The following is a 17,645-nucleotide window of genomic DNA, read 5'->3' as shown; positions in this document are numbered from 1 at the left end:
GTCTGACTTTTGCAGATTCAGCAGTGTGTGAGGAAATTGTCTCCGGGACACTTGGGGAAAAAAACAAACACATTTCAACATCCCCATCTCCAGCAGTAGATCATGCACACCATCTTAAAGTAGCATATCAAAAGGCCCATGGATGAACGCCAGAGTCAGCCCATGTGTTGTAATCGAGGAGCTAGCCTAGCCTAGCATGCTACAGTGGTGGTTGAGGTAGAGTCCATGATGTGTTGTAGTCAAGGAGCTAGCTTAGCCTGCTACAGTGGTGGCTGAAGTAGAGTGCATGATGTGTTGTAATCAAGGAGATAGCCTAGCATGCTACAGTGGTGGCTATCTCCTTGACTACAACACATCATCCACTCTACCTCAGCCACCACTGTAGCATGCTAGGCTGAGGTAGAGTGGATGATGTGTTGTAGTCAAGGAGCTAGCCTAGCCTAGTCTGCTACAGTGGCGGCTGAGATGATGGATGTGGATGATTCCCCAGTCCCTGCTCATGTGCGGTTCACAGAGGTGCCGTCTGAGCTCAGACCAAAGCTCTCATCTCTAGCCTGATTGCTTTGTCCAAACCGTTCGCCACGTTGGTGTCTCAGAGTGGAGCTTGAGGTGGATTTCACACCGATTGTGGGTCGGCTCGGATGCAACGTTCCCGGGACTTTGAGGTCCGGACCTGACAGTATGGGCCATTATTAATCGCAGGGCATGCTGGGTAAATAAATTAAGACAGGGCGGCCATGGTGGAAGAAAGACGCATTATAGGTAGGCTTTTCAATGTGAATGATGAAAAGGTGACCATTTGGTCATTGTGTGCGAAGCGCGCATCGTCAGTGAATTCTCCTCTTGTTAACATAATGCCGACCTTCAAAAAAAAAAAAAGGGGGCTGAAAGCATTTCTCCTGCATAAATAATGCAAATGGGAGAAATACATTTTGCAACAGGTTAGGGTTCTGCTCATTTCTATTCAAAGCCTTGCAGCCTTTCCCCCTCATATACATGAGGTTCCTAAAAGCCTCTCCTGAGAGTGCAAAGAGGTGGATGGCAGAGCGGAACAGGGGACCTTTTGTCGAAAAGATGAAAGACGAGAAAACTATTAGGTGCAGTCACAATTATATTTTTCTTGTGTTTTATATCATATTGTTTCAACAGCCGATGAAACTAACACTGTAAAAGTGTGAAAAAAAACATAAATCAGTTTTATTTCCTGATAGTTGCTGGTTGAAAATACAATCTACACAAGGCCTTCTAATCAGCAGGTTTGTTTGGGTGGGAACATCACCATGTGGTAAATTGGTTGCTAGACCAATGTCAGCTAGCTTTCAGTTTTCTCCTGCCCACTCAGACCCCTCCCAGACAGACTGAGCAAAATTCTTGATTGAGAAATAGTTTTTTCCCCCTAAAAAACAACTTTTGCCCATTTTAATGGAAATCTATTACAGTATGGTACTTAATTGTTACCCAGAAATGATTTGATGTCGATATAAAAATGGCTGCATTGGGCCTCTACTCATTGTTGGGAGAGGGGGACTTGGTCGGCGGGGGAAAAGCAGGGGCGAAATCGCCGGGGTTATTTGAGAAGTGGCAAAAAGCACTCGACATGGCAGGTCTCACCAGGTGCTCAGTGCTTCCCTCCAGTGGTGGGACACTTACAAGCATGTTTGCTCTTTCTATTCCTGATTCTCCCACAGAAAACAGAATAGCTTACATTACGTGTCTCCCATCCGTTTCATCAAGACCACTAATTGAAAGGGAGAGACCTAGTCAGTTGTACAATTGAATGCCTTCAACTGAAATGTGTCTTCCGCATTGAGGAACTTGATAGATGCAGTGTATATGCAGAGCCAGATTGATGCAGTGTACATAATGGATGCTGGATGCAGAGCCAGATAGATGCAGTGTACATAATGGATGCTGGATGCAGAGCCAGATAGATGCAGTGTACATGATGGATGCTGGATGCAGAGCCAGATAGATGCAGTGTGTATGCAGAGCCAGATAGATGCAGTGTACATAATGGATGCTGTATGCAGAGCCAGATAGATGCAGTGTACATAATGGATGCTGGATGCAGAGCCAGATAGATGCAGTGTAAATAATGGATGCTGGATGCAGAGCCAGTCATCTCTGAGATCATGAAGGAAAGGAGACAAGGATCAGAACAAGGAAACCAGTTTACAGTATGGGAACACATCTTTTCTCCCCCTGGAACTGGACAGACAGTATCCCCCCTGACTCTCAGAGCTTGTTTGGTGGTGGTGCTGCTGGATGTTTGCATGGTTTCAGTTTCCTCTCAGCGGGCCGTGTGATGAAACTGTGTAACCCCCACTAACCCCCACTAAGCCCTGGATGGGGTTATCAGCTGCCTCTCCAGGGGGGAGCTAAAGAGAAGCGTTGCCGGGGCCAATGCATTCCACCCGTGACATCATCAAATCCTGACAGCCTCAGCACTCCACTCCGTTAACTCTCCGTTGTCAACAACTGATTGAGGGTCAGTTCTCGGCCACCCTACTTCTAATCGGTCACCACTGTGAGCTGAACAGCTGAACTGGCCCATGGCCAGTTGATAAGCATGTGCAAACACGTTTCGCCCTTGCATTAGCGCCGGGTATCAGCATGGTGGCAGCATAGCCAAAGACCTTCAGCGGCGCATGGAGGGAGACACTCCACACACACTTCCCGTTCCTGTGATGAGACGACCCCAACTCTGAGTGGTAATTAAGGAGTGTTTAACCTCATCTGGGCTTTTATGACATGATGGACTGTGGAGTGACGACACTTTGGAGTGGCGGTCTGTCCAAGTGTCCTACACGATACTCTCCGGCAGCGCTGACACACACACACACACGCAGTAGAGACCCTTCTGTCTTCTGATTAGGCCTTGCTGTCGAATGCGCTAAGTGGGCTGCCACCACACAGGAGAGGGGCTTAAGAGGGTGGCGGCTGGTCTGCTGTTTGAGCTGGGCACCAACCATGTGGAAGAGATAGGAGAGAGATGTGTGAGAGAGGGAGAGAGAGAGAGAGAGAGAGAGAGAGAGAGAGATGTGTGAGAGAGGGAGAGAGAGAGAGAGAGAGAGAGAGAGAGTGAGATGGGCCTTGGTGCAGCTCTCCAGACCAGCGATAAGTGGACCATGAAGTTAGGAGGGGTGTGAAAAAAACCTGATAGCAGGATGGAAGCACTCAATGAAGTCAACATGCAACAACAAAAATAAACCCCTGACAACAGCATTGCTTTTAAGAGGGCAGCTTGAAATTATCAGAGCTGGAGGCCGTTGGCTATGTGTGTGTGTGTGTGTGTGTGTGTGTGTGTGTGTGTGTGTGTGTGTGTGTGTGTGTGTGTGTGTGTGTGTGTGTGTGTGTGTGTGTGTGTGTGTGTGTGTGTGTGTGTGTGTGTCAGCGGGCTTGAGGCGTCAATGATGGGACAAGAAGAAGGGGTGTAGAGGAAGCTTCCTCTAACTAACAGGCTACTGGGGGAGTGGGGCACTGCTCTGATTGAGCTGTATCAACAACACTAGTGTGTGTGTGTGTGTGTGTGTGTGTGTGTGTGTGTGTGTGTGTGTGTGTGTGTGTGTGTGTGTGTGTGTGTGTGTGTGTGTGTGTGTGTGTGTGTGTGTGTGTGTGTACTGCACTATGCTTGTGGGTGGTCTACATGATAAATACTAGGTCTTTGATCGCCTCACCAGATATTAGTGGTGATAACAATAGCTACAGTCATTATCCTTGTGCATTACAGATCTTCCTCATTTGTGATCCCAACTCCCTGGGGATGTTTGGGCAGTCTGAGATTACCGCCATGGAATAGTTGGCCATTAGTCGCTATTGATCGACACAAATGATAGCCTTCTCGTTGGGCCGGGGGTCATGTGCCTGGCAAGTCTGGACGTTAACTGATGACCCGTGAACTGCCGGACCAGTTGTTTTTACCCCAGGTGAAGTTCCCTTCTCCTTTATCTCTCCCCTGCAAAACTCACACATCTCCATTCTCTAGCCCCAGGCCTTAGGGGAATTGGTGCTGGGGCTTGTTCCCTTGGAAACCCCTGGTAATGACCTCACCAGTCTGGTGACCTGTGGAGAGAGAGGGAGTAATCTGAAGATGAGACCAGGGAAAGAGACAGAGATACCAGTGATATGTCAAGCTGTACCCAAATACTGAGAAGATCACTCAATATCTAATACCATTTGACCGATCCAGATGTATTAGTCATGTTTTCTAGGGACAAAGCTGGATAAACAGAGATAATATGATTGCCAAAATATGGGATGGTAAACAACAGGGTGTGTGTACGTGTGTATGTATCCATTTGTGTATCTGTGTGTGTGTTTGTGAGTATAATCATTTTATGTGTGTGTTTCTGAGTGGGAGTATTTGTTTGGGTATGTGTTTCTACACACTCTCTCTCTCTCGCTCACACACAGATTAGCTCCATCAATCCTTCAGCATATAGACTGCCTTTGGCTTTGTGTGTCTATGGAACTTCTGCCTCCTCTTTTTAGCTGTGCCCCCTACCGTGTCACCGGGGGCTGTCAAATGGGGGGTGAGATAACCTGTTTGCGCTGCATTGAGGCCTAATTGATCCCCGAGGCCGTGGAGTTAAGCTCTTCTCAACATTGCTTGACTCCACAATGACTCGTCTGGGAGGGAGACAACACCTGCTGGCTCACACCAGGGTGTTCTAATGACAGGCAAGACAGAGGGGGGGGTGTAAGGACAGTAAAGGGAGGCCTCATCTGTCTTTCACATACAGACGGGGGGTGTAAGAACAGTAGAGGGAGGCCTCATCTGTCTTTCACATACAGACGGGGGGGTGTAAGGACAGTAGAGGGAGGCCTCACCTGTCTTTCACATACAGACGGGGGGGGGGGGTGTAAGGACAGTAGAGGGAGGCCTCATCTGTCTTTATCATACAGATGTAAGGGACAACATACCGAATGTTGGTCTGCCGTTCCTCTGTCACTCGTCTGCTGTTTGTTCGGTGCGGTCGTCTGACTACTGAAATTTTCACGAGATTCTACAGTTAGAATTCGGTTTGCAAATTACAGACAGCACTCTGTTCAGAAGTGCTAAGTACTCTCGGCCGACAAACGCTACCGGTGTGTCTGTGCCTTAAGGGGATTGGGAAAGGGAGAAAGAGGGGAGTCTTTACAATAGGCCTTGTTCCACAGGTGTGGAGATATTTACGCGTTCACCGCAGGGGCTATTGAACTGCCTGCCAGGCTGGATGGGACCCAGGGGGACATGCTGGAAAAACAGGAAGAGATCAGGTGAGCCAAGGAGGTGGAGAAAGGGAAAGAAAGAGAGCAAGCCGTGTGCTGAGAGGAGAGGGGGTGGTGACAGACATGTCCCAAGCACACCCTCAGTCCTGCTCAACCACCCCGTGATTAGCATACCTTTGAGTAGGATCCATAAAAATTAAAGTCAAAGCTATTGAACGCCTGAAGCTTTCAATGTAAAGACGTTTTGCAACAACGGTGCACCAAGCGTTGCAAAAGCGTCCGCATTCTAAAGTGGATGTGTGGGTGTCGAGTGAGAATGTGTCGGCTCTCCAGCACCCGTACCCCCGCCCCCTCGCTCTCTGCGTTGCCGGCGGCGATAGCAGGGGTTGGCACTCCGGTATCGTCCCTGGCAAGTGGGTGAGGTGCTCCACCACCATCACACACCAGCTCCCTTTCACACTCCAGCTGGAGGACAGGAGGGTCACTTTGTTGACCTGCTTTTAAAGCCCCACCACTTGGACAGTAATCACCAAAAATAACACCGGCGCTCTAAAGAGCCTAACGCCCATTGGCCTGTGAATGGAGTCACACAACCAGCACTCCCAGAATGACTGTATTAATCACCAGCAACAACAGAGCTGGACCCTTTTGAAAGCATACATATTCAACTGCATTATGCTAAAAAGTCATTGAACGACCTGGCGCCGGGGCCCTGTGTGTTTCCCTATCAAACCAGAGGAGGGGGTAAACAATAGCGTGCAAATAAATCAAATATGGCCGCCCAAGCCTCTGCAGTGCCAATACAATTATTGGAATATAAAACTCATCCCCATATAAATGACATTGTGTTGAAGTGACAAACCCCATGATAGGCCCCAAATCTACTCTATTACACAATTTGACAGTTTATAAAAAATAACTGACAAAGGAATTCATTAGTAAAACAAAAAAGTTGTTAATTGTATCTGGGAATCTTGAACGTGTGAGACTTTGCACTTTGACCTCTCATTGGAGAATGTTATTGCAATCTGAAAAAGTGGCTCGCTGAGAGAAAAATGAACATCCGAGTGAGCCGACCCCCTATACCAGCTAGAATTGAGAGTCTTCTCTTGCTCTGTGTGTCTCGTGAAGCAGCAGGCCCCATCTGAACCGAGGGCAGCTATTGATTCCTCTAACGATGTGGGAAAGAGCTCATTGTGACAGAGTTTTTCCAGGAGCCTCTTGTCCCCGTTTACCTTTAGTGCCTTAACGAATTGGCCTGATAGGCAGCTGTGTTTTCAAAAGGCTTACACGCCACAGGTTTCTTTGGAGAGGACGGGCTCTTTCATGGCAGGATTAGAGGCAAACCCATCAGCCCCAGATAGGATTCTCTGAAGGGAAATTCCTCAAGAACTGGCTTCACTTTTTACGGCGTCTGTTTGTGAAATCTGGCCGTGTAAAGATGAACAAATAGAGTCTCTCTGGAGGTTGTTTTTTTATATAGGGATTTGATACAATCCGCACAGTGCACAGCCTTTGTAAAACATTTTTGGCAGCGAGGGCTTTGATAATGCTACTCCTTGTGTTTTTAAGATATGGCTAAGTGGCTGTTGATGTCAGAGAATGAGAATTGCAGAATGGTAATTGGCTCCGTTCCCCTCGTTCGCTCGACAGCAGCATTCGAACCAATGCGGGCCTGGGGCTTCTGCCAAAAGCCTCCATCTTTATTTTTTCCCCTCCCTCCCTCCCTCGCTCACTTTTTTTGTTGTTTGGCGACACTGCTCATGTCTGCATTTGTCCCTTTTGATAAGACCCTTTCATCCTGTTTGCATTGATTACTGGCTGACGAGTCACCCTGATACACTCGGGGCCCTATTCAGGCCGGCCTCGCTGCACACTGGGCCCATTGTGGCCAGGAATGTGTCTCCTTTCAGGGCCTGAGCCCGCCTATGAAAGCATGTCAATAATCCTGAGACAGCGGTGCTCCACAATACCTCGACTCGCCATGGAAATAAGGCCCTCATTTTCCGCTCCACTAAGGGGAGAGTGCTGGCTGGATAGGAGAGAGCAGACGGATGGACGAGAAACATCAAACCCCCAGCTCACCATCCCTGCTTCTGGGTGGGGGAGATAGCCTAGCTAAAACGGCATAATGCTAGCATTTAGCTAAATGAATATGTGAGAGTGTATTGTGTGTGCTCTTGTAAAAATGGATCCAAAGTCCCCATTTGGTTACGTAATAAAAATTGTGAGAAATCTTCCATGAGTTAACGTAGCCCATTCTGCACTTCACAACTGAGGTCTCAATAAAAAAAATGTAAAAAACCTTTTGGACCTCATTTCAGGAAGTATCAGTTCTGAGATGACGGTAGTAGTGGCTGGAAGGAACCAGCAGTAGGCTTGGCCGTGAGACTGTGGTTTCGGCACCGGAGGTTTGTTTGAGTAGAGAGCGTAATTCTGCAGGCAGAACAAATGGGATTCTGGTCTTTAGCGGCCACTAAAACCACTGAAAACAGACATCTGTTCTATTAATTTGGGGGCTGGTTTGCGGGGGCCAGGTAGGGCTGTGGGAATCCGATTGTAAGCCTGGAGATGGAGTGAAAGAGGGAGGCCGATCATCGCTCTGCAAAGAATTAAAACCACCTCTGCAAATAGCCCCAGTGTGTGTAGAGCCCCGGGGTGGGAGTTTCACAGCGTCCATGGTTCCAGTGTAAATAAACAGTGCAGAGGTCTGCGAGGGTGGAGGGACTCTTCTCCCAGAGGTGAAGACCCTGGCCTTTGTTGCCTCCTAATTCAGGCCACTCTTTATTGAGGATGAGGGAAAAGTGGGTCTCTGTGTGTGATATTAGAATGCAAGGTCCACCATGTACCATGTGTGTGTGTGTGTGTGTGTGTGTGTGTGTGTGTGTGTGTGTGTGTGTGTGTGTGTGTGTGTGTGTGTGTGTGTGTGTGTGTGTGTGTGTGTGTGTGTGTGTGTGTGTGTGTGTGTGTGTGTGTGTGTGTGATCAAGACTTTCAGGTCTTCTCCATGTTTTGAACTCCAACCACAGCTCACTTATGGCCAGGTAATGCTTTTTGTTTTAATGGAAACTGATCTGGGTTATGTACATAGTTTCTTTCCCATACTTTAGTCAAATTGGTAGACTAGCAGCCCTTTGGCCCAGTTGTACTATTTGGGGCCTTTTATTATGCATTCGACCTCAGCCCAGAGTCTTTATTCCAGCCCTCAACTAGCCCACGTGGGCCAGTCCAAAGTTTACAATGAGGTAGCCAATGAGGAGTGGTCATTTTCTCCATCCTTTGAGTGAATGACCCTGCTAGCCTCCCTGAGCTAAACATCTGAGAGGCATCCAATTAAAGTGGTGATATCTTCAGGCGTTTGAAGGTTCATCTGAAGCAAATGCCGTTAATTTATAATTTACACATAGCTTACACTTTAAAATGTATACCGTGTTTATTTCTTTCTGCTTTCAGGTCTGCACAGATGTTGTGGTAAAAAAAAAAAGATGGATTTGTCACATAGTGGAAAAGTCCGAATGAAATATTAGTTTGTTAACCATGTATAAAACTAGGTAGTTTTAGTGATGAAAAATATAGGCCCATTCCATATTTGACTTCTAGCATAATTCGCACTACTCTCTCGCGCGATGAATAATTTAGTGATGTTGAGTAAACAGGAGCAATAATTAGGTTCACAGACATGATGTCGACTTTGGTAATAAATCATTACCTTTATTTAGCAAACATGCATATACCCTATATTTACTTTTCTATACGGCCATGAAGAACACTATCACGACCTCATCCTGCTTGCTTATAGGCTAGTTTTCCAAAAACAAAGGATTAAAAATGCATATAATCTCACATTTTTGTTCTACGGAGGAAAAAAACAAACCCCAATGAAGACAGAAACTGTTGGCTGCAATGAGCCAATGTTAGAGCGAGGTAAAAGCTTTGTTTTGCGGTAATACAAATGTATTCGGTGGAGGAGGGGGGAATCAAACTGATATTTAGCCCCTACTAACTCCACCCCCCCACCCTCTTTTGTTTTATGCAAGGCTCTTTTTACCACATGGTAGTGACAGATTGTTTGAGCTGGAAGGAAAAGCCATTCGAAGCTAATTAAGCAGCCATTCCAGGGACTATTTGCAGGCAGGAGGGAGAGAAGCACAGGCATTTGTCAGCGCTGAGCCCCGCGTGGTATTGATTGACAGCATGGGATCCTGACTGACAGCCTTTGCTGCCTCTGGCCAATTGTAAGCGAGGAGGTACGACAGCTGCACAGCCATTGGATAACGAACAGTGACGGGGAAGGGGAGCCCCACGTGGGGCTGAGTATAGCGAGCAACACGTGATAGGCTGACTTCCTCGGGCGCAGACATGTTGTACCTTTCAGCGTTGCCGATATGAAAGCTTGTTGATGGTTAAGGTCTTATTAAAAATGTAGGTCGATCAAATCAGTCTGATCAATGAATACATTTAATCCCCAATTTCTAGTATTCGTGTTAGATTTATGCAAGGGCTATGCTTAGTAAATTCAATCATTCTTAATTAAAGGCTTTCAAAACTACGTGATGGAGCAAATCATTCATTAAACACTACAGTCCTAAATGATTAAGCTATTTGTAGGCTGGATCTTCTAAGATAGCAAATTATAGAACACATACTTTCTTCAGAGCACATTTAATGTGCTTGTGAGTTTCAGATTTCATAAACTGCAGTGAAGCCTATTCTAAACGTTTAAATGAGGCAAGTAATTAGCTGATATAGAAAAAGAGTTGCTTAATTGCCAGGACACTTTTTAGTCCAGAAACACAGGCATGCTCAGCATTCAAATTGGATTTTACATTGTATCTAACATTATATGAGATTTAACCATGTGTACCATGCTGCACATGTCCATGTCTGCATCACATGAGGGACTTAATATATCAATGATTAAAAGTCAAACAGTATATTCTGACATTTGTGGCAGAAACATTTATAATTATCTTTGTTTATTACAAGTTCGTCAGTTGAATACCAGTTTAGATCCAAAATGGCGAAGATATGAGGTCATATATCACAGTCCAATGGGAACACAAGGGTACTATCTACCCCACGTGGGGACATCCCTCTCTGATAGGCTAATGCAGCTAAACTCATTCGGAGAATCCGATTGGCTTGTGAGAGGCCCTCTCGCGGCAGTTGAGTCCTCGTGTCAGTGCACAGTCTGTGTGTGGTACAGCAAGCGTTGGAAAAACTGGGTAAATCGAATGCAAGCAATTGTTACAACAAATCAACTTTTCTACGATTTAACCTCTTTTAATTTACAAAATTGTATTTGGATTTACTAGAAGACTCGTCAATAATTGCATTTATCCAAGAAAGGCTTTCTTGGAAGTTTTATGCGGTCAACAACTCGTTGTAATCGACGGCTCTCCGACGTCGGATCTGAAAAGCATTGTCGAGGCAGGTCGTGCGGCGCCACGAGATCACCGAAGTTCCAAGGCTCGGCTGGGACAAGGATTCCATGTAACCAGCGATTACTTTTGGATCATTTTTTCATTCTCATACGGAAGGTTACCAGCCGAGGATTGTGAAAATTCGTTCAACAGAGGGATTATTGCCGTCGTAGGGGAGGGGAATCAATCGAGACAAAGGTAAAGAAGAAGACCCGAGAAGAGCCTGCTAACAAGACGGGTAGCTTTCATGGCTGGGCTACTTTGAAAACAGCAGTGTGTTTTATAACCAAGCTTGGTGGACTGAATGTCATAATCCCGCAGCCCGCTTTGTCGTATATTCTGTTTTCCAGTTGCGCTCGAACACTGCAGCTCGGCGAACAGCAAATTGTTACATTTGTTGCGAATGCAGATAATATATAAACACGATACAATGTATCAACTTTGATTGTAGCGAGGCTGGTCTTTTTGGTTTTGGATAAATTGTTACCCGTGCTACGCGCCTATTGTAGTTTTTTTCGTCTGCTAGTGTAGCCTATTATCACTCTAGCGTGAAGGCTTGACACGCCAACAAACCTGTCAAGCAAACCCATTTAGATATCACAATTTCCTAACATGTCGGATAAATATTTGCAAATCGAGAATAGCGGCTTATTATGACATGTATTTTTGAGAGACGGACCAGGCGATGATAGTGAGTTAAATTATAGAGGCTATAATCTGCATATGCCATTGACTAAATTCAGCAAGTATTTCCTTGCTGTCGTCACGAGCATATTTTGAAGCTATGTGCGTGTTCCGATTGCATACTCCGTTCATTTAGCTAATATCCATTCTGTTCTGCTTTTTTGTTATGTATGTTTGTGATGTTGAAAGGAAAGGGGCTTAAAATCAACAATAAAGATCGAGAGCTCGGAGGGTGGAAGTGTGTTCGCCGCCGCGGAGGATTGGCATTGTCCGACCGCTTGTGCGCACAGGGAGGGGTGGCGGACTATCGCACATCTACTCGGATTACTGAAGTATCCCCCGATTTCCCTCAAAAAAGGATACATTCAAGATGTATCCACAGGGCCGGCATCCGGTAAGTATCCCAGCTCTTGAGATTACTATGCGAATTCATGCAAATGTACCGCCTTCAAAATAATTAGCTTGTCAGACACGAGCTCGTGATCTGCACCTTACTATTTATGGTCTGCACGTCGAGTAGCCTAGTCCCTCTGTTTATGGCGCTCGACAACACGTTTCGACAGGAAACTGCAAATAAACAATCGATTCACGTATAATATTCTTATGAGCAGTTTTAATAACGAAAGACTGCCAATATGTAAGAGGGGAAAAAAATATTTTCAGATCGGATATTTTTTTTACCCTATAAATTCCTCCAAACTGCTGCATTGAAGCAGTAGCGGATATGCTGTAATTATCGAGCTTACTGCACGGCATCATTGGCATGCATTGAATTCCTCACAAATCAGGTTGTGATTTCCCCTCCCTCTCTCTCTCCGCTCACCCCCCTTCCCGTGCTCTTTGAGGACGGGCGCACTGACCCGCCTCTGTCATCGCACTCTTGAGTGATAGTGGTTCTTCCCACCATTATAAAAGCGGCCACCAGGCAGGGCTCAAGGGAACGTTTGGGTACCACACTGACAAACCACCATTCAGCAGCAGCAAAACTCATTTGACACGGAAGAGAGGCCTATAGGAGAGGGAGGCTAAGAAAGCACGATGAAGGATGATGATACTATTTTGCCATCTTTCTGTTGCTATTGATTATAAATAGACGTATGTTATAGAAATGGGCTGAGATCTAGGCGTTATGTGTTGTAGCCTGTTATAGAAATGGGCTGAGATCTAGGCGTGATGTGTTGTAGTCTGTTATGTTATAGAAATGGGCTGAGATCTAGGCGTGATGTGTTATTGTCTGTTATGTTATAGAAATGGGCTGAGATCTAGGCGTGATGTGTTGTAGCCTGTTATGTTATAGAAATGGGCTGAGATCTAGGCGTGATGTGTTGTAGCCTGTTATGTTATAGAAATGGGCTGAGATCTAGGCGTTATGTGTTGTAGTCTGTTATGTTATAGAAATGGGCTGAGATCTAGGCGTTATGTGTTGTAGTCTGTTATGTTATAGAAATGGTCTGTTATGTTATAGAAATGGGCTGAGATCTAGGCGTTATGTGTTGTAGTCTGTTATGTTATAGAAATGGGCTGAGATCTAGGCGTTATGTGTTGTAGTCTGTTATGTTATAGAAATGGGCTGAGATCTAGGCGTTATGTGTTGTAGTCTGTTATGTTATAGAAATGGGCTGAGATCTAGGCGTGATGTGTTGTAGTCTGTTATGTTATAGAAAGGCTGAATGGGTCTGTTATAGAAATGGGCTGAGATCTAGGCGTGATGTGTTGTAGCCTGTTATGTTATAGAAATGGGCTGAGATCTAGGCGTGATGTGTTGTAGCCTGTTATGTTATAGAAATGGGCTGAGATCTAGGCGTTATGTGTTGTAGCCTGTTATGTTATAGAAATGGGCTGAGATCTAGGCGTGATGTGTTCTAGTCTGTTATGTTATAGAAATGGGCTGAGATCTAGGCGTTATGTGTTCTAGCCTGTTATGTTATAGAAATGGGCTGAGATCTAGGCGTTATGTGTTGTAGCCTGTTATGTTATAGAAATGGGCTGAGATCTAGGCGTGATGTGTTGTAGTCTGTTATGTTATAGAAATGGGCTGAGATCTAGGCGTGATGTGTTCTAGCCTGTTATAGAAATGGGCTGAGATCTAGGCGTGATGTGTTCTAGCCTGTTATGTTATAGAAATGGGCTGAGATCTAGGCGTGATGTGTTGTAGCCTGTTATGTTATAGAAATGGGCTGAGATCTAGGCGTGATGTGTTCTAGCCTGTTATGTTATAGAAATGGGCTGAGATCTAGGCGTGATGTGTTATAGTCTGTTATGTTATAGAAATGGGCTGAGATCTAGGCGTGATGTGTTGTAGCCTGTTATGTTATAGAAATGGGCTGAGATCTAGGCATGATGTGTTATTGTAAGTCGCTCTGGATAAGAGCGTCTGCTAAATGACTTAAATGTAAATGTTATAGTCTGTTATGTTATAGAAATGGGCTGAGATCTAGGCGTGATGTGTTGTAGTCTGTTATGTTATAGAAATGGGTTGAGATCTAGGCGTTATGCGTTGTAGTCTGTTATGTTATAGAAATGGGCTGAGATCTATGTAATAGGTGTGGCTGCACTCCCACTTCATTGGGGTTATTGATATCAACACTGCTTTTCTCTAGGCACCACACCAACCAGGGCAGCCTGGCTTCAAGTTCACCGTGGCCGAGTCCTGCGACAGGATCAAAGACGAGTTTCAGTTCCTGCAGGCCCAGTACCACAGGTAATGACATCCATTTTTAGAGGATGTACTTCAGCTGAAAGAACCAGGCTAGGCTACTCATGATCAATCTAGTTAGAGATGTCTGCTAACACTGGTAATATCAAGTTGATATTGGGTATGTAGAATTTAGATTTTTCACATGGTACAACTATATTGAGTGATTATGGTGTATTGTGTTTCTAACCAAATATTTCTGTGAAATGGACTAACATGTATTAATTATGTAATAAAGCATAAATATTGGTTCATAATAATGGACCATATTTCTCCTCTTTCAGTCTCAAAGTGGAGTACGACAAACTGGCCAATGAGAAGACAGAGATGCAGCGTCACTATGTCATGGTAAGAATATCACACTACATACAAGTACAATCACTTCCTGGAACTAAAACCCTGCATGTGATGGTTAGTAAGATGTGTTCTTATTTTCCCTCAGATGAAACGGTAGCAACCGTGTTTGTTTGCAGAGGCAATTTGAGTTACATTTTTGGGTGCATTTGAGATTGTTGACTCATGATCATCCCTGTGTGGTGATTGTCCAGAAAGGGACATTGGGGCCTCCTGTGATTGGAGGAAGTGTGTGTGTGCACCTATAGAGAAGGAGTGGGTGGGGGTTGTTGTGAATCTCCACCAGAGGTCAAATGTCCGGCCGTTGATAACAGGGCGTGACGGACGAGGCTTTGTGATGATGGGGGGGTCATAATGGCTCCATGGCCTCTTTTATGCCTCTGCCCCCCTAAGGGTTAATGACTGGCCTGCTGGCTTTGTGTGTGAAGCTGATTATTTAGGGCAGTGTTCTCCCAGGGTGAGCTATGGCCTATGGGCCTTCACATACCCAGGGCCTTCCTGACACATCCAGGGCCTTCTAAGACACCCAGGGCTCTCATTAAGGATGGAGAGAGTTTGGGGAGGGGGATGGAAGGGACCCCCTGGCCAGGTAGACAACTAGTTAGTCACGGTGGAGTATGACATGTTATATTTTAGCCTAGCTGTTTAGCGGTGGCCTCTTATCCGGGATGACTTGCAGACAATACTGTGGCCTGTGGCTGAATGACCTCATCAAGTAGAGGACATAGTCAAGTGAAGTATTGCCATTAAAAAAACACAAATAGCAGTATTAACCTTTACATTGTTGCCATTTTAGAATGTGACTTAACTCCAAAACAACAGCTCCAACTGATCCACGTTCAAATGTTCCCTTTTAAAAAATAAAAACAAATCATTTTCAAAGCCCCCCATGATCAAATAGAAATTGTAAGTGTAGATGGTACAAAGTTATTTGTATTTACTGTCAAGCTACAACATTGATCCAACTCAAAGAGCCTAGCTGAGGTTCTGGGTAACACAAAAAGGGCTGGTGAATGAATGGAAAATAACCAGTCAGTCCCTAGACATGATGTAACAGAGGCCAAACTCTGAGCTGAGGCCCCGTGCATATAAACTCCTCTTATCTTATTTGTACACGCCAGGATTGACTTTAACCAAACGCACTGGTACTTTAGTTAAACATTATTTTTTTATTCTGAGGAAATGCATGCCCCGGTTTAGTGGTAGTGTGTGAGAGGGGGGTTGTTAGATAAACAGGATGGACTAACTAGGCCTCATCTGGCAGCCGCCAGTTCACGCCCTGATAGTGAGTATCGCTATGGATGTCTAATCTACGATTGACAACAATCTATTTGTTTTGAAAGACTCGTATTTCGCCAGACTGATTGAGTTAGCAACGTAGCATTTTAAAATCGGACTGTGCTCAAAAGAAGTGGATTGGAGTCCTGTAGCTTAGCATGTACCCTATCCACTCAGACATGGTTCACCTAGACTCCCAAAAAGAGCTCGAAGAACAAAGAAAAGGATAGAAATAGAGGGAGAAGTAGACAGATCACTACAGCCTTTGAGCCGGCCTGGGTGGGGGATTTCAAGTGTTAATCAGTAAAGGGCTACGACAGCTAGTTCTCTCCCTTTAGCCGCTCAGGAGTCCAGCATTCTGACATGCAGGCTGCTTCCCATGGAACACTCAGCTTGTTTTCACTTGTCCACTATATTCCTTTAAAAAAATATATATTCTAACTAGTAAATGAATGGGATGTGAATGTTTCATTGTGTCACTCTTGTCTTTTCCAGTACTATGAGATGTCCTATGGGCTGAACATTGAGATGCACAAACAGGTATGTAGCATTATCCTCATCTGTCTACTTTGAAAGAGTGGTTGTTAGTATATGGGCTCTCTATCCGTCCAGCGTATGGGTTCTCTATCAGTTCAACGTATGGGTTCTCTATCAGTTCAACGTATGGGTTCTCTATCAGTTCAACGTATGGGTTCTCTATCAGTTCAACGTATGGTTTCTCTATCCGTCCAGCGTATGGGTTCTCTATCAGTTCAACGTATGGGTTCTCTATCCGTCCAGCGTATGGGTTCTCTATCAGTTCAACGTATGGGTTCTCTATCAGTTCAACATATGGGTTCTCTATCCGTCCAGCGTATGGGTTCTCTATCAGTTCAACGTATGGGTTCTCTATCGGTCCAGCGTATGGGTTCTCTATCGGTTCAACGTATGGGTTCTCTATCGGTCCAGCGTATGGGGCCTCTATCCGTCCAGCGTATGGGCTCTCTATCCGTCCAGCGTATGGGGCTTCTATCGGTCCCGGTGTCTGTCAGTTAAGTGAAGGAAGATGGTGACATCAGCTTGTGAGTCATTGAGTATGTTTACATGCACAATAATAATGTGATATTAAACTGATTATGGCAGTAGGCACCTGCTTTTCTGAGCAATTATTAGGACATGTGAACACCGGTGTTCCAGTGGTGTATTTGATCTGTGCCTGTGCTGGCACCAGCCGAGAGCCTCCCTCTTGTTCCAGTGGTGTATTTGATCTGTGCCTGTGCTGGCACCAGCCGAGAGCCTCCCTCTTGTTCCAGTGGTGTATTTGATCTGTGCCTGTGCTGGCACCAGCCGAGAGCCTCCCTCTTGTTCCAGTTGTGTATTTGATCTGTGCCTGTGCTGGCACCAGCCGAGAGCCTCCCTCTTGTTCCAGTGGTGTATTTGATCTGTGCCTGTGCTGGCACCAGCCGAGAGCCTCCCTCTTGTTCCAGTGGTGTATTTGATCTGTGCCTGTGCTGGCACCAGCCGAGAGCCTCCCTCTTGTTCCAGTGGTGTATTTGATCTGTGCCTGTGCTGGTTCTGAACAACTGAATGCATGTCTCTTAGAAATAGTTTTCCCTTACAAACTTTATATGTCCGAACTGAGCATCAAATCTGCTTCCCAAAAATAACATGGTCGCTGTGGTAGAACGTTTATTTTGATTGGTGATTTTCAGCATTTATCAGAGTGCCACCGGGTAGCCTGATTTCAGATGTGTCCATGGAAACAGGACTATTATTATTAGGGAAATTTGTTTTTCTTGCAAATAATGTAAATGTTTTAATCAAACTATTATATTAATCTGATTATTCACAAATAATCACACTGTGTGCATGTAACGTACTCATTATGTCTGACACATTGTGGTGTCTGTTTGTAGGGGATTGGAAAGCAAGTGCTATGATTGTTCAATGACACAGACACACAACCTTAGTCGATGCCCTCAGTCTTAAATGCTTTAAATGCTTCTCAGTCACACAGGCACA

At 45.3% G+C, this 17,645-nt stretch overlaps 1 protein-coding gene across 8 annotated transcripts in view; it reads left to right on the top strand.

Annotated features, from left to right (window-relative positions):
• The first annotated feature begins 10,371 nt into the window (after nt 1–10,371).
• The window catches only part of LOC115127919 (transducin-like enhancer protein 3-B), a 57,617-nt gene continuing 50,343 nt past the window's right edge, over nt 10,372–17,645 (top strand). For 6 of the 8 annotated variants that reach the window (XM_065012360.1, XM_065012357.1, XM_065012358.1 and 3 more), the window contains exons 1-5: nt 10,473–10,831; nt 11,507–11,711; nt 13,918–14,018; nt 14,297–14,360; nt 16,140–16,184. In XM_065012360.1, the coding sequence (XP_064868432.1) occupies nt 11,688–11,711; nt 13,918–14,018; nt 14,297–14,360; nt 16,140–16,184 (234 nt within the window). In that variant the 5' untranslated portion in view covers nt 10,473–10,831; nt 11,507–11,687. Of the gene's footprint in view, nt 10,436–10,472; nt 10,872–11,506; nt 11,712–13,917; nt 14,019–14,296; nt 14,361–16,139; nt 16,185–17,645 lie in introns of those variants that run through there. The other 2 variants (XM_065012355.1, XM_065012354.1) reach the window with 2 other exon arrangements.

This window comes from Oncorhynchus nerka, linkage group LG27 (assembly GCF_034236695.1).
Source record: "Oncorhynchus nerka isolate Pitt River linkage group LG27, Oner_Uvic_2.0, whole genome shotgun sequence".
NCBI lineage: Eukaryota > Metazoa > Chordata > Actinopteri > Salmoniformes > Salmonidae > Oncorhynchus > Oncorhynchus nerka.
Note: the sequence above shows the minus strand (reverse complement) of the source record. Positions and strands in the feature narration are given on the sequence as shown.